General features: G+C 35.4%; 1 protein-coding gene across 1 annotated transcript in view; it reads left to right on the top strand.

Moving 5' to 3' along the window:
• The first annotated feature begins 2,021 nt into the window (after positions 1 to 2,021).
• Positions 2,022 to 14,094, top strand: part of LOC129218408 (tyrosine-protein kinase Src42A-like) — a 192,560-nt gene continuing 180,487 nt past the window's right edge. The window contains exon 1 of the mRNA XM_054852660.1: positions 2,022 to 2,646. Coding sequence (XP_054708635.1) covers positions 2,225 to 2,646 — 422 coding nt within the window. The 5' untranslated portion in view covers positions 2,022 to 2,224. The remainder of the gene's footprint in view (positions 2,647 to 14,094) is intronic.

Below are 14,094 nucleotides of genomic sequence, written 5' to 3'. Positions count from 1 at the left end.
GTAGAGTAATAGAAATGAGCTTAAGATCTATTGATCATCAAGCTCTACTTGCAGAAGAAATAAAAGGTAAAGAAATAAAAATTTGCAAAATCAGTAAAGAAGATTCGGATCTTGGCTTCTGTATAAAAGACAATTAAAAAAAAAAAAGAAGAAAAATGAGATGAAGAATTCAAATCAATGTGAATCTGAGAGCTCGACGAAAAATATTTATTGAAAAATTGGAAATAATGTTTCAGACAATACTTTTATACGTACACTACAAAAATAAAAGTAGAATAAATGAGAGAAATAGACGATTTCACAAGTTGTCCTCATTCTTTTACGACTAAGAACTAACTGTAATCCGAATAAAAACGCTCCTTTTTTATTCTTTTACATTTAAAAGTTTAATGTAAAGTGTGATGTGATTTTTCATCATTATATAATATATATCTTTATATTTTATAACTTTTTCAATGTAATTTCTCATTTTTTTCTTTCTTAATTAAAAAAATGCTGTTTCGTTATATGAGGGCTTTATTTCATCTCTTTAGTTTATTGGTTATTCTAATTTAAGTTATAGTAAGATCATACTTATTAACGAAAAATATACCTATTGGTTTGCAAAGGAAAATATAATTTAAAATTCATTATTATAGTGTAATGGTGTAACGCTCATATCCCATTCAATGTAAATAACGACTTGTCAAAAACAAGGTTATACTTGTCCCGTCAATTGGGGCAAGTGCCTGTCCTGAGAAGGTGAGAAGTAGTACCAAGAAACAGTTCTTAAAATTTCTGTTTGATCTGATCTTGGGTGTCACACTCAGGGTTTGATTTCCAACGAAAGAAGTGCAATAGGCAGGGATGCCCGCCCCTCTAAGGGTAAGAGCGCACCCCCCCCCCAATATCGTGGAGACCCCCCTTTAAAACAAGAGCCTCCCCCCAATGAGAAAAATACCCATAAAAACACCCCCTCTTAAAAATTTTAATGGCGCAATCTGCGCCATGACTCCCTCCTAGGTAAGCACCCCTGCAATAGCCCTGTAGTCTTCAGAACTTATTTTAATGCGTAAATGGTCCGAATTCCAGCTAGAACCCTGAGTCCCAACCGAGCGAATGTACCTTACGCTACGGTTCATTCAAAATAAAACCGCCTGTTAGGCGGGTATTTATTAGGATTTAACTTTCCCATAGGCTCTTTTGTTAGCATTTTTATAACATTTTAAATTTAAACGAGAAGTTGTTCTAATCAAAAACGGAAACTTGAGAATGATGAGGTGTCCTGTCCAAGAGTTTGCAAACATGAAAAAAAAAAAAAGATTCGAATAGGACTATTTTCTTAAAAGATATTAGGGAAGAGAGGATCTTGAAATTTTCCATTTCCTAATTTCTAATGAAATAATCAAAGTTGACTTTTTTTTTCTCTTAACCATGCTTTTACGAGATTCTAAACCTTTCCATGCTCTTTTTTAAAAGAATAAGTTGATCGTTTCTTCGAATCGTTTCTTCAAATTTGTAAAAAAATAAAAATAAGAAAAAAGAAAAAAAAAAAAAAAAATAGAAAAAAAAAAAAATGAAATAAAAATAATGAAGTAATAGACACCATTTCGGTTCCTCGGAGTGGGAGGGGTGCCTTCCCAAGTACCCCATTACCTCTTCCGTAAAACTCCCGTTATAACTCCTCTAGTTTTTAGAAGAAAAAAGAATGGTTTCACCGCGGACGCCCTGCTACTGCTCCTCTGTACTCCATGGCTAGTGAAAATTTTTTCGAGTGCGTCTAGAAAATGACCAAAGTCATTAAAACAAAATTCTTAGCTATCTCTTACAAATTTAATCGATTTATATTTGCAATTACACCCAAAGTTAGAGAATTTATATCAAACTCATTATTTTATTACGGCTGCTAGCAAAAGATGGCGCCAGGTGAAAAATTGAAGTCTGAAGTTGTTAAATGGAATAGCGTCTGCTAGGTGAATCTATTTTGGTAAAGAAGGGGAAGGGAGGATTGGGATTTTTCTTCCTGCGCGGCATGGCTTGTTTGGAAAGGAGTGGGTAAGTGGTAAGCGAGTTGGAATGACGAGGCCTACAGATGGGTGGTGGTTTTGATATGTAAATGTGGGAATGGCATGTTGAGGAGTGTGAAAAAATGAACCCGTGGCTTTGAAAGATAAATGCTTTTCTGTTGATTTTGAAAGATTCAAGTTAGTTATTTCCTAAATATCGGCATCGAAGCATTTTCAACATGGGGAACTGTTTCAGCCGATCATCTAATAAAAATGTCAAGAAAGGGGACCCATCAGGCCAGCCCTCCATCGAACGAAATATTGATAATGGTCCCACTCCAGTCAGTGTGCTCGTTCCTGTACAATCACATGAACCTATTAGTATTAGACACCCTGAAGTACCTAGATGTGGTCCAATGTTACCACCTGTACCCATGGACACTGAAAGCCTTACTGGACATAGCAGCGGCAAAGTTTTCGTAGCCTTATATGATTATGATGCACGAACAGACGAAGACTTAAGTTTTAAAAAAGGAGAGCATTTGGAAATTTTAAATGATACCCAAGGAGATTGGTGGTTTGCAAGATCAAAAGCAACCAAAAAAGAAGGTTATATACCGTCAAATTATGTAGCCAAATTGAAGTCTATTGAAGCAGAGCCGTAAGTAACTGTTTGTTTACAATTTTCACGTTTGGCGTTTTTTAAAGCCACTGTCGACTTAAGTTTGCATTTTTATGAATTTATAAAACAAAAAAAGAATTCAGTTTTGATTCCACCAAACTAAACTGTACTTTGAAACTTTTAAAATAGTTTTGACAGGTGATGCTTTTAAAGTTGTCACTCATTTAAATACCCTGTAACCCTGTCCGTCAAAGAAGCACTCCATATTATGTTTACAACTGTCATGGGAAAATGCATTTTAATATTTTTTTATTCTTGATTGATTATATTTTCGAAACGTGTTTGTTTTTCTGTTGGTTCTTTTATGAAGATAAGATTTTGGGTACATATATGCATTCTTTATTATAGTGAGTAATATATTTAAAGATTTGCATCAATAGTTGAACAACAGTGAAGAAATATCTCCATATTTTTGTCATAGGGGGTTCTCCTGTACCCATAAACTAAAAAGCTTGTAAATTTGAATTCTGTCCATGCCACTTAGCTAGGACTGAACTTTCAGACGTGCATCAGATTTTTTAGGAGGGGTAAGACATGGGAGTCTAAGGAGGGGGCTCTTTCATGATTTTTTTAAATCCTTAATCATCAATGTGGAACACAGTTTTGCTCATGACAGTTTTATCCAAGCTTTTTACATCCGTGCCCCACCTTTTTCCATTCAAAAAATTTTCTGCCTCTTCCCCCTTTCAATTTCCATCATGATAAGCGGATTTCATTTAAAATGCTACCCTGGTGTTATGATGCATTTAATGGGTTAGAAGAAAAAGTCATATTTTGTACTGCAGAGAAATTGTTATGCACCAAAGCATAGTGAATATGTTACGATAGGAGTATTGATAGTATAGTTTTACTACAATTAACAAACCTTACAAAATCACCGAAAATAGATGTTTAAAGTACGACATTAGTGAAATATTAATGCGATGGGTGAGCTTGCTTTTGGAGGGCAAATTTTCTCAAACTTAGTGTCATTGAAAAGATAGCAATGTTCTCGGTGTCAATCAAGTTGTTCAAACCCGAATGCTATAGCATTGACATTATGCTTATTCTTATTTTCCGAGCCTGATTTTGCTTTTTTACTCAAGAATTTCGGAAAAAATGCTTGCCCCCTTATAATAACTCTGTCTCCCTGGAGAGACCCACCCGGCAAATCGTAAATCACCAAATTATGTTTATTAGTTTAGTTGAAGGGACAAGTTTTATATATTACGATAAAGTTACATGCAAAATTAATCAGTTTGCACTTTATCATTTTATTATTAAAATCGCAGAATCCAAATTTCTACAATGTAAACAAATCATAATCAATGGGGCACACAAGGGAGGGGTCCATGGGGTCCAAACCCCTCCCATAGGTCTTACTTTTTTCCCCGATTGATTACAATTCTATGTATTTCATATGTGGAATAATTTCAAACAAAAGTAACAATAATTTCAGTTTTAATAAGTGAAAAAATAAAATCTTCATGTTAAAATATTTTAAAAACTTTTCCTATAATGAATTCTCTATAAGAAGTATGATTATGAAGGAATACACTGTAATAACTATGTTTTCAGTTTTGTAATTATAGATTAAAATAAGATTCTCTGAATTTGAATCCATTTTTACTACCTTTTACAAAAAAGAAAGTATTGTATTCATGAAAAAAATTTTAATAAAAAATCAGCCTTTATTTCCATTTTGCTCACCCCCAAATGAATGTTGAGTTTTTTTTTTTGACTCGACCACACGTGTGATATATGCCTAGGAACATACAGACACCCAAAATATCCATTTTGACGATCCCCAAGTTAATTACAATGAGTTTTTTTGTGACGTATGTCTGTGTGTACAAGGCCGTATCCAGAATTTTTTTCCAGGAGGGGCCCGTATTGGCCATTGACCCCCTCTTTCTCCCCCCTCCCCCTTCCAAAACATTGCAAGAGCAGTACTATGACTATACGCTTTTCGTATCCCAACTAAATAGGGGAAAGCTGATTATTTTTTCAAGATGTTAGTATACAAAGTATATACACTAAAAAAACTCAGTCCCTACCCCTATTGTTCCCCCCCCCCCCCCGTCCCGTTTGAAATATTGCAAGAGCAGTATTATGATTATACACTTACAGCTTGAAAACTAATAATGATGATACTGGAGTATTCCTTTTTTATTTCACTTCTTACAATATTATAAACCTGTGGTGCCCAACCTACGGCCCACGGGTCACTTCCGGGCCATGAAACTGATCAGTGTGAATCGTTGTTTTGCGAAATGTTACAACCCGAGGACTATGTTGCAACTGGTTTCTGAAAAACAGGTTGCATTCAACAACAACAAAAAAAAGGCAGCAAGTTGTTATAACTACAATTTTTTTTATGAGGAGTCATCTAACAGTTTGTTGGTTTGGTCCGAAATATTGTTACAATGCATTCCACTACAGTGTTCACCCATAGACGTACAATTGAACCCAGTTTTACGATAGCTACAGTTTGTAACACAATGTTTTACAGTTGTAAGATATGAGTAGGAAAATTTCACTTGGAGCAGAGGTAATTGTCATGATCTTAGGAATCGGTCTGTTGCTTGAAATATATTTCCAAACCCATTCTTCTGCTGTAAATTTAAAACCTAACCAAGTTTGAATAAAAGTTTGTGAAAGGCAAGTAATCGCAAAAATGTCCCTGAAGTCCACTTTTGATTTATCAAAACTTCCACCAACTTCAGACGTCACTTGTCAACATCTTTTTAAGGTTTCCACCAGAGTTTTTAGGGTCAACACCAGATTCAAACTTGGTTAGGTTTTAAACGTCCCCCAGAAGAGTGGGGTTGGCATTATACTTCATGCAACAGACTGATTCCTAAGTTCATCAAGATTACCTCTGCTTCAAGTGAACTTCTCCAATTAATACCTTGCAATTGAAAACATTATGTGTTTCAAACTGTATCTGTCGTAAAGCTAGGTTGGATTGCATGTCTGTGTGGACATTGTAGTAGAATGCACTGTAACAGTATTTCGGACCAAACAAACGAAATATAAGAAGATAGCCCCTTATATAAGATTAAAAAATATAACCAAAAGTAATATTAAACGTTAATAATATCCGTTGCGAGAAAATAATCTCTGTTTAAAATATATTGTTCCTGATTTATTTAAAGCTTAAATAGTTAGCCAAGCATTAACATTATTTTGTAGACTATTGCTGACACAAACGTATCATAAACTTTTGTAACAAATAATTGCATTATGGTAGTAAAAACTTTTAAGTCAACGTCATTACATTGTTGATCCATTTCAAAAAAATGATTATTATCATATTATTATCTATAAATTTTGTTCAAACATTTCTTTCCAAGATGTAATGATAAAAAGCTATTAATTTGTTGAAGTTACTTTTTGGTGTTTGTTGTGAGTTTTCTGCGTATGATTAGGTTGGTAAAATGGTAAAACTGAGCTATCTACATAAAAAGTGTGTTTCAGAATTTGTGTATAGCAGTGTTCCCCAACAATGTTTTCAGAAACCAATTTCTAAATATTTGGCTAACAATTTGTAACATTGGCATTAATCGTGCTCATCGAGTTGTAACATTTCACAAAACAACAGGCAACACGGATCAGTTTCGCGGGCCGGATACGGCACCTGGGCCTTAAGTTGGGCACCACTGGTTTACAATATTGTTAGGAGTGAAATAAAAAGGGAACATTCCGGTAACATCATAAATTTTCAAGCTGTATGCGTATAATCATAGTACTGACTGATCAGTGTGCAATGTTTCGGAATGAGGGGGGGGGGGGAGCAACAAGAGGGGTTGGGGTCGGGACTGTCAAGGTTTTAGTGTACACTTTATGTACTAACATCGTGCAAAAATTCAGCTTTATCTTAATTAGTTGCGAAAAGAAAAGCGTTTAATCATAGTAGATACTGCTCTTGATGGTCTAAGTGTTTTGGAGAGGGTGGGGAGGAAAGCAAGAGGGGTAGCGGTCGGGACTTTGTGTTTTTTTAGTGTTCTTTATTTACTAACGTCCTGCCAAAACTCGGCTTTCTCTTAATTAGTTGCGACACAAAAAGAGTAAAATCATAGTACTGCTCTTGCAGTGTTTCGGAGCAGGTAGCGGGGGGGGGGGGGGGGGGGCAAGAGGTTGTGGTAACTTCCAGTACCCTGATTGCCAATTCCTCTCTGTTTGAGCACTCCAGCCTGCACTCTAGGTCAGAAAAAGTACCACAGAGGTGGGGGGGGGGGGGACTTTGTGATTTTTTTAGTGTATACTTTATGTACTAACATCCAGCCAAAATCCAGCTTTCCCCTAATTAGTTGCGACACAAAAAGCGTATCATAGTACTGCTATTGTAATGTTTCGGAGGGGGGTGGGGGGAAAGCGAGAGAGGTAGGGGTCGGGAGTTTGTGGTTTTTTAGTGTATACTTTATGTACTAACATCCTGCCAAAATTCAGCTTTCCCCTAATTAGTTGCGACACGAAAAGCGTATAATCATAGTACTGCTCTTGCAATGTTTCGGAGGGGGGGTGGGGTGGGGGGAAGCAAGAGGGATGGGGGTAGCAAAAATTCTGCTTTACCTAAATTAGTTGCGACAAAGCCTATTTTTTTACCTTCATTGACTGAGCTATAAAGAAAAACCTATCAATCCTGTATAAATGATAATTTTAAGTTGGGTAAGTTGCACATCAGTTTTTTGCTTGGGCATATTTGTATTCAGCTTTACTCTAAATTGAAGTTCTAAAAAATCATTTTAAAATTTTTGATTGATTCCAAAAGTTTTAACTGGTTCAAATCTATCGAACTATTATAACCTCATTGCTGATATTTTTGAATGTATTAAATTTCAAAAAGAATTAATGTTGTATATTCATGTTTATTTATCAATAAATATAGATGAATCGTTATAAGGTCACCCCGCTTGTAAGGTCAGTTTCGTGAAGTCCCGAGGGGACCTTATATCGAGGTCCAACTGTACATACCAAATTTCATTAAAATAGGTCCAGTAGTTCTGGAAGTAATTGACCTAATCTGAAAATTCTCTTAATTTCTTCCGCCAGTGTAGTCTGAAGTTCGGAAATGAGCTATACAAATTCGATAGTGTGATCATTTTAAGGTTAACCTAACGTTAAAGCTTTTCAGTAGTCATTGCAGGCATTTTGTGGAACAAATGGATGTTAAATACTTATAGAAAGCTTAAAATTTAGTGATAACTAACTAGATTGTATGCAACTTGCAATGTTTCCAAGTTTTTATTATTAACTTTAAAACGCGAAATGTTTTTGGACATGCTCATAGCATTGAGGCCGATACTCAGGTTTTCCACCAAAAAAAAAAAAAAAAAAGCCCTAAAAAGATTTTAGGTATTTTTTCAAATGTCTTAAGGGAGTAAAATCCCCCAAATGGTTAAAAAACATAAACACATGTTCTTTCTGAATATGTTTATCTTTTTGAACTTATGACCTTTCTAACTCTCCAGAAGAATGTTTACAGTTAAAATAATACTCCCTTCCCCTCCAAGTCGAAGTATAGTTATTAGATTGTCAAAACCTCAAAAAAAAAAAAAAAAAAATCGAGGACTATCTACTAAAAGTTGTCACTAATAGGGGAAAACGCGGTGTTCATGTTTGAATTCAAGGGCTCATTTTACATAAATAATGGTGTCAGAAGCATTTTAAAAGTTATTTTTTCTTATCTTTTTTTTTCCTGTCGCGTAGCGTCCTTTTTCAATTAATATTGCTATCCAGTTTGATGTAATGCTGATACCAAAGGAGCAACTATGCTGATAAATAATGGCGAAAATGGTAAAATAAACTCAAGAACTCTTTTTGTTTTTCCGCAGCTCTTATAAAAACAAATTAGGTACATATTAAAGTCAGACCAAACAACGTAAGTAGAAGCACAAATTTATAAATTACAGCAGACACGTGTTTCGGCGTTACAGGGAACGCCTTTTTCAATGCAAAAATAATGAGCTTATGGATGAAAAGACATTTTACTATTCAGCACAAAGGTATTTATTTATCTTAGGTACATATTACTTGCTTTCTGTCATCGCTAAACTTTCAGTGCGGTTGTATTCTTTTCCCTAATCTTTACTGACAAACGCGTGGTGTCTAGGTATTTCTAACACTGAAGAGCACTTCTTGTTTGCTTTTCACTTGATATATTTATACAGTGAAACCCCTCTATTACGGACACTAACGGGACAAACTTTTTTGTCCGTAAGAGAGGGGTGTCCGCTTTACAGAGGTTTTTTTAATTTAATTAACTTTAGTTATTTGTTTATGTTTTTTGAAATCTTAAATGAAATATGTGTGAATTCTACTCTTTCTTATGCATAGATTTTTTTTAATTTACTAGTTTTTACCAACATATACATAATAAACAATTATTTTATCAGGTTAAATTCAAATATTACAGTTTTGCACACTCAAAGAGATTTAAATAACAGGTTCGCATAAAAGTTACATACCTAATTTGTACTTTTAAAAAATTGTTCGATTGATGTCTGTTGATATGTTTTGATGGATGAAAGTCTTTCATTTTCGAAATGTATCTTAAGTTCTTGTACCAAGTCTAGTCCTTTAGGATCGTTGTGTTTAATTGAAAATTCCCTGAGTCCATCTAATACGCTTAAAGCTTCGTTAACATTTTTAATTGTTTTAACGTCTTCTTTTACGGACAGTTCATCTTCATCGTCATCCTCAACTGTATGATCTTCGTTAATTTCGCGCACTATGCTTGCAATTTCTGTTTCGCTTTCTTCAGTGAAAACTTGGTCGTCGATGGGAGCATAGTCTTCAGCGGTCACATTTGTGAACCCTGCTTGTTGCATTAACGACTGCAAATCGGATCCATCATTGTCACAATCAACTTCGTTGTCAATTTCCTCTGTGGCAGATCCTTTTTTTAATCCAACGCGATTAAAGCAACTAACTATTGTTTCTTTTTTAACTTCCTTCCATGCGTGCTTAACCCAGCTGATTGCATCTAACACATCAATTGTTTTGGACAATTCGCTACTTGTTTTAGTTTCTTCCATTTTATTGATTAAATGCTTCATAACTAGTTGTCTGTATTGAATTTTAAATGCTTGAATTATCCCAGCATCCATAGGTTGGCATTTCGATGTTGTGTTTGCTGGCGAGAAGACTATTTCTATATTTTTCAAGTGAAAGTCTTTGGGATGGGAGGGCGCGTTGTCCATAAAAATAACAATATGCCTTTTTTCTCTCCCCAACTTCTTATCAAAAGTTACAAGCCAATCAGATGTGACACTGGTTGTCATCCACGCTCTTCTATTTGAATACCAGTCTACAGGTAATTTTTTTATATCCAGTCCTTTAAAACACCGAGGTCTGGCTGCTTTTCCGATGACAACTGGTTTTACCATCCATGCTGGCACCCAACAAAACTGTTAAGCGTTCTTTGGAGATTTTGCCACCAGAGCAGTTTTCTTTCCGTAAAGTTAAGGTTTTATCTGGCAGAGCTCTATAAAACAAACCGCTCTCATCAATGTTATAAATGTCACATGGCTCGTAATTTTCAATCAAACTAGGCACTTTCTCAAACCATTTCTCGCAAACGTCAGCATCCACATCCATGGATTCACCACATATTTTTTTAAAAACGATATCATGTCTCGTTCGAAAACGATCTAACCATCCATTGGAAGCTTTGAAATTTTCTATACCCATTTCAGTAGCTGCTTCTTTCGCCTTTTCTTGTAAAATAGGGCCAGAAATCGGAATATTTTTGCTTCTTGCGGACACAAACCATTTAAACACAATTTCATTCACTGCAAGGGCATTACTTTTAGGAAAATCTTTTTTCTTCTCTTGGTTTCCATTTATGAACCATTCTTTCTTAAACTTATCTTTTCCTTTTAATATACAGCAAATTTGTGTGCGTCCCACACCAAACTTTTCAGCAATGTTCCGTATTCCAATTTTATTTTTTTCTGCGAAATCTATAACTTCAATTTTTTCTTTAAGAGAAAGAGTACGACGCTGACAATGAGTATTCAGAGCCATTTCAATGAGAACGATGAAACAACTGAATGCTTTTACCCTTAAGTTTACTTTATGATATTGCATTGGCTTTACTTTTACTCTCTATAAAATATTTTTGTTAGATGGCGCGTCAACTCGGCTCCACTTAGACACAACACGCCTGCTTGTTAGTCATTTGAAAAGGAACAAGGCAACGGGGGAGGGTGGGCGTATACAGACAGAAACTTGCAGAATAATCATTTTCTCTTTTCTTTTCTTTTATTTTTGACGATTTGATGATGTTTTTTGGAATGAAAAATGCATTTCGGTGTCGAGCTGAAAATTTTTTGCTACGCAGTAGATGCAAAGTAAAACTGCAAAGAAATATTTTTTTTATCTCCGTATAAGCTGGTCGACTTTGCATTAAATGAAGCCTTTCAATGGAGTAGCTATTTAATTCTCAAGTTTTAAATACTGTCCGCAAAAAAGGATATATCAATGTAAATGACTTCGAAAAGGGTGTCCGTGTCCGTATTTGAGGGTGTCCGTACGAGAGAGGTTCCTTATACATTAGGTTTAATGTCTCTCTGCCGGGGAATTAAAAACTGTCCGCATAAGAGGGGTGTCCGCATTAAAGGGGTGTCCGTTAGGAGGGGTTTCACTGTATTTTCTCCGTAAGCTTCCGCACATTTTTTTCTTTTTCATGGGCTGTTTTCTTTTTCTCTCACAAAATGTCGGTGGCTTAGAACTGCCATTTAAGTTCTTTTTGCATTCAAATTGTTCGCATAAAATGTTCTGGATGTGGAATTTTTCAACTTAAAGCTCGAAAAAACGGGTTTTCTTTTATGAAATATTTGTTCTGTGCTTATTATTAATGTTATTATTTTCGATTGTATATCACAAGAGGAAGTCTTAGTTCAGCCATCTTTGCGTTACTAACCTAGGCTCTTAAGGGTCATTCATAAATTACGTAAGGGTCCCGAGGGGGGAGGGGAGAGTTGGAAAAATCTCTAAAAACCCTTACTTTGGGGGGGGGGGATCAAACCCATTCTTACGCAAAATTTTCCAAGTCGATATTTTATGTTTGAAATCGCGCGGTCAAGTGGTTTAATAAGGATTATATTTCATTTGCGTCTGGAAGGTAAAAAACGTAGAGGATGAGCTGTTTTTTATTTGTTTTACAAAGAATGAATAGTGTAAAATATAATAAAAGAATCGCACTATGTATTGCATGCTTAATGTTTAATTAGCATTGCATCATGTACAAAAAAATTTCGAAAAAACATTCAGTCTAAATTCCAACTTACACAAAAAGGTTTAATTCACTTACTGAATTTAATTTCGATTCCAGTAACGTAAGATTCGTCATTTTTATTATTTTGAAAAACGAAATGGATCTTACGTAAGAATAAGGAAGAGGGGTTTGAAAAATCTTACGTACCCTTACATGGGGGATGGGGGTCAAAAATTGCTAAAATCATCCTTACGTAATTGATGAATGGCCCCTTACGCGCTGAATTACATGTCTCGTCGATCCAATTCGGTTTTTATGTTTGATTTTATATGTGAGGGAGAAATAGGGGATATATTTTACTGTTAAGAGGCTGTCCTTGTGAACGATGTCACACGTTTTTCAACATTTTGACCCCCCCCTCCCCCTTTTGTCTCAAAATGTTACATTCACCCCTTATCACATGTCACGCTGTTTTTCTTATACATATTCTCGTAGAAGAAATGCGTGATGTAACACTTGTTACCCCCTCCCGCCTTCTTGTTACGATCTGTTACACTATCATGCCCCCCCCCCCCCTGGAAGCTTGACATCATTTGTAGACAGCCCCGTAGGTTATTTCCCACGACGGCATTTTTTTTTTTTTTTGTATGTTTTGATATATTAAGGATTAATTTTGTTCACCCTGGCAAGCGATTTGTTGACCCCCCTTCCCCCCACTTTAAACTTTGTTTTAGCAAAGAAATCATTATGAAGTGATCTTGGAAAGTATTTTTGTCTGTTTCAAATTGATCAATATATATTTATTTTGTCACATAATGTACTGCAAAGTCAGTTTTAAAGAACCCCCCCCCCCCACATTTGTATAGACCTCCTAGGAATAAACACTTTGAAGAAAATAAACATATTCTTATAATACGTTGTCAATTTTGTATGGTAACGGTTGCGATGAAATAATACAACGGATTAACGGGAAATGAGTAGTTTCTTCGGTAATAATTAAGTACTTCCTTATCATATTTTCATTTCCGAACGAGCTCCCGAAGAATTTTTCTTAACAACTCTTGAACTGATTACTGAGTTCAAAAAACTCTGGAGCATTCTCGGTATAGAGATGGAGCTTTCAAATAATTTTAATGCCATTACAAAAAGCTCTAGCTTGCGTAATCTATGATCGCATGTATTATTATTTTACGATTATGATCCATCTATGGCTTTTTAGTGTGCAAACAGGCGGCCAAAATACGTTCTATTTTTATAATTTTTAGACATGTCTCTGTATTGGTGTGTGGGGGGCTAAATGATGAACTCTATTCTCCCCCCCCCCGAAAAGAATTGGGAGAGGGGAAGTTTCAAACTAAATCTCCGAGAAAATAAATTTACTAAAAACAGGTACTCTTTCCAGAAAAATGAAAAAAAAAAAAAAAGATTACTGTAGTCCATCTGGTAGTTCCCATTCTTTATTGATAATCTATAATTGATTTAAAAAAAATGCCGCGCTATACCAATTGTTATAACGTTATTCCTTTAATGGTGGTTAGGAAGCGTTGGATGCATCGTGACTCTGCAGCCTTTTAAATTCGCAGAAGGGGGATAATTTCAGCTCTCCGTACCCTGTACTCAGTCCGAACTAGAATTCGTTTCCTACCTTTTTTTATCGATTTGTAATAGGTAGATTTATTGATCCTCGTACGTTGACAAAACATTACGTTCAATATTTTGGAAACACTCCTATTGGTGGAAAGGGGAGGCTAGAAATAAACCTTTGCTTGGTTTCAAAAGTTTATATTTATTATACCACGTATTACCTGTTCCTTGCATGTTTCAGGTTAACCTTGGAGTTTTCAACTAGCTTAAAAATCCAAATGCTATTTTTGTTTATATTGTATTTTTTGAGGAGAAAATGTTAATGTTTATTATTGTAGTTGATGGGTTTAGAAAAAAAAAATTTAATTTAAGTCAGTTGGCATTGGGGTTTTTGCTTTTGATAGTCTTGACTCAATGGGCGTTATTCATATATCCCCTGTAATAATATGCATCCGACCCTTCATTCCAAGTTTTTCCAGGGGGGGGGGGCAAACGGTTCGTACTCAATGTACATTATATTGAAAAACAGCGGAAAACACTCCACATATATCTAAGAACACATTAATTTCTTGGAGCCAGGGAACAACTCCAAAAGGGACAATTGCTCCTCCTGATCCCCATACAGATAATATAGCTAGGGT

Source organism: Uloborus diversus, chromosome 3, assembly GCF_026930045.1.
Source record: "Uloborus diversus isolate 005 chromosome 3, Udiv.v.3.1, whole genome shotgun sequence".
In the NCBI taxonomy this organism is placed as follows: domain Eukaryota; kingdom Metazoa; phylum Arthropoda; class Arachnida; order Araneae; family Uloboridae; genus Uloborus; species Uloborus diversus.
Note: the sequence above shows the minus strand (reverse complement) of the source record. Positions and strands in the feature narration are given on the sequence as shown.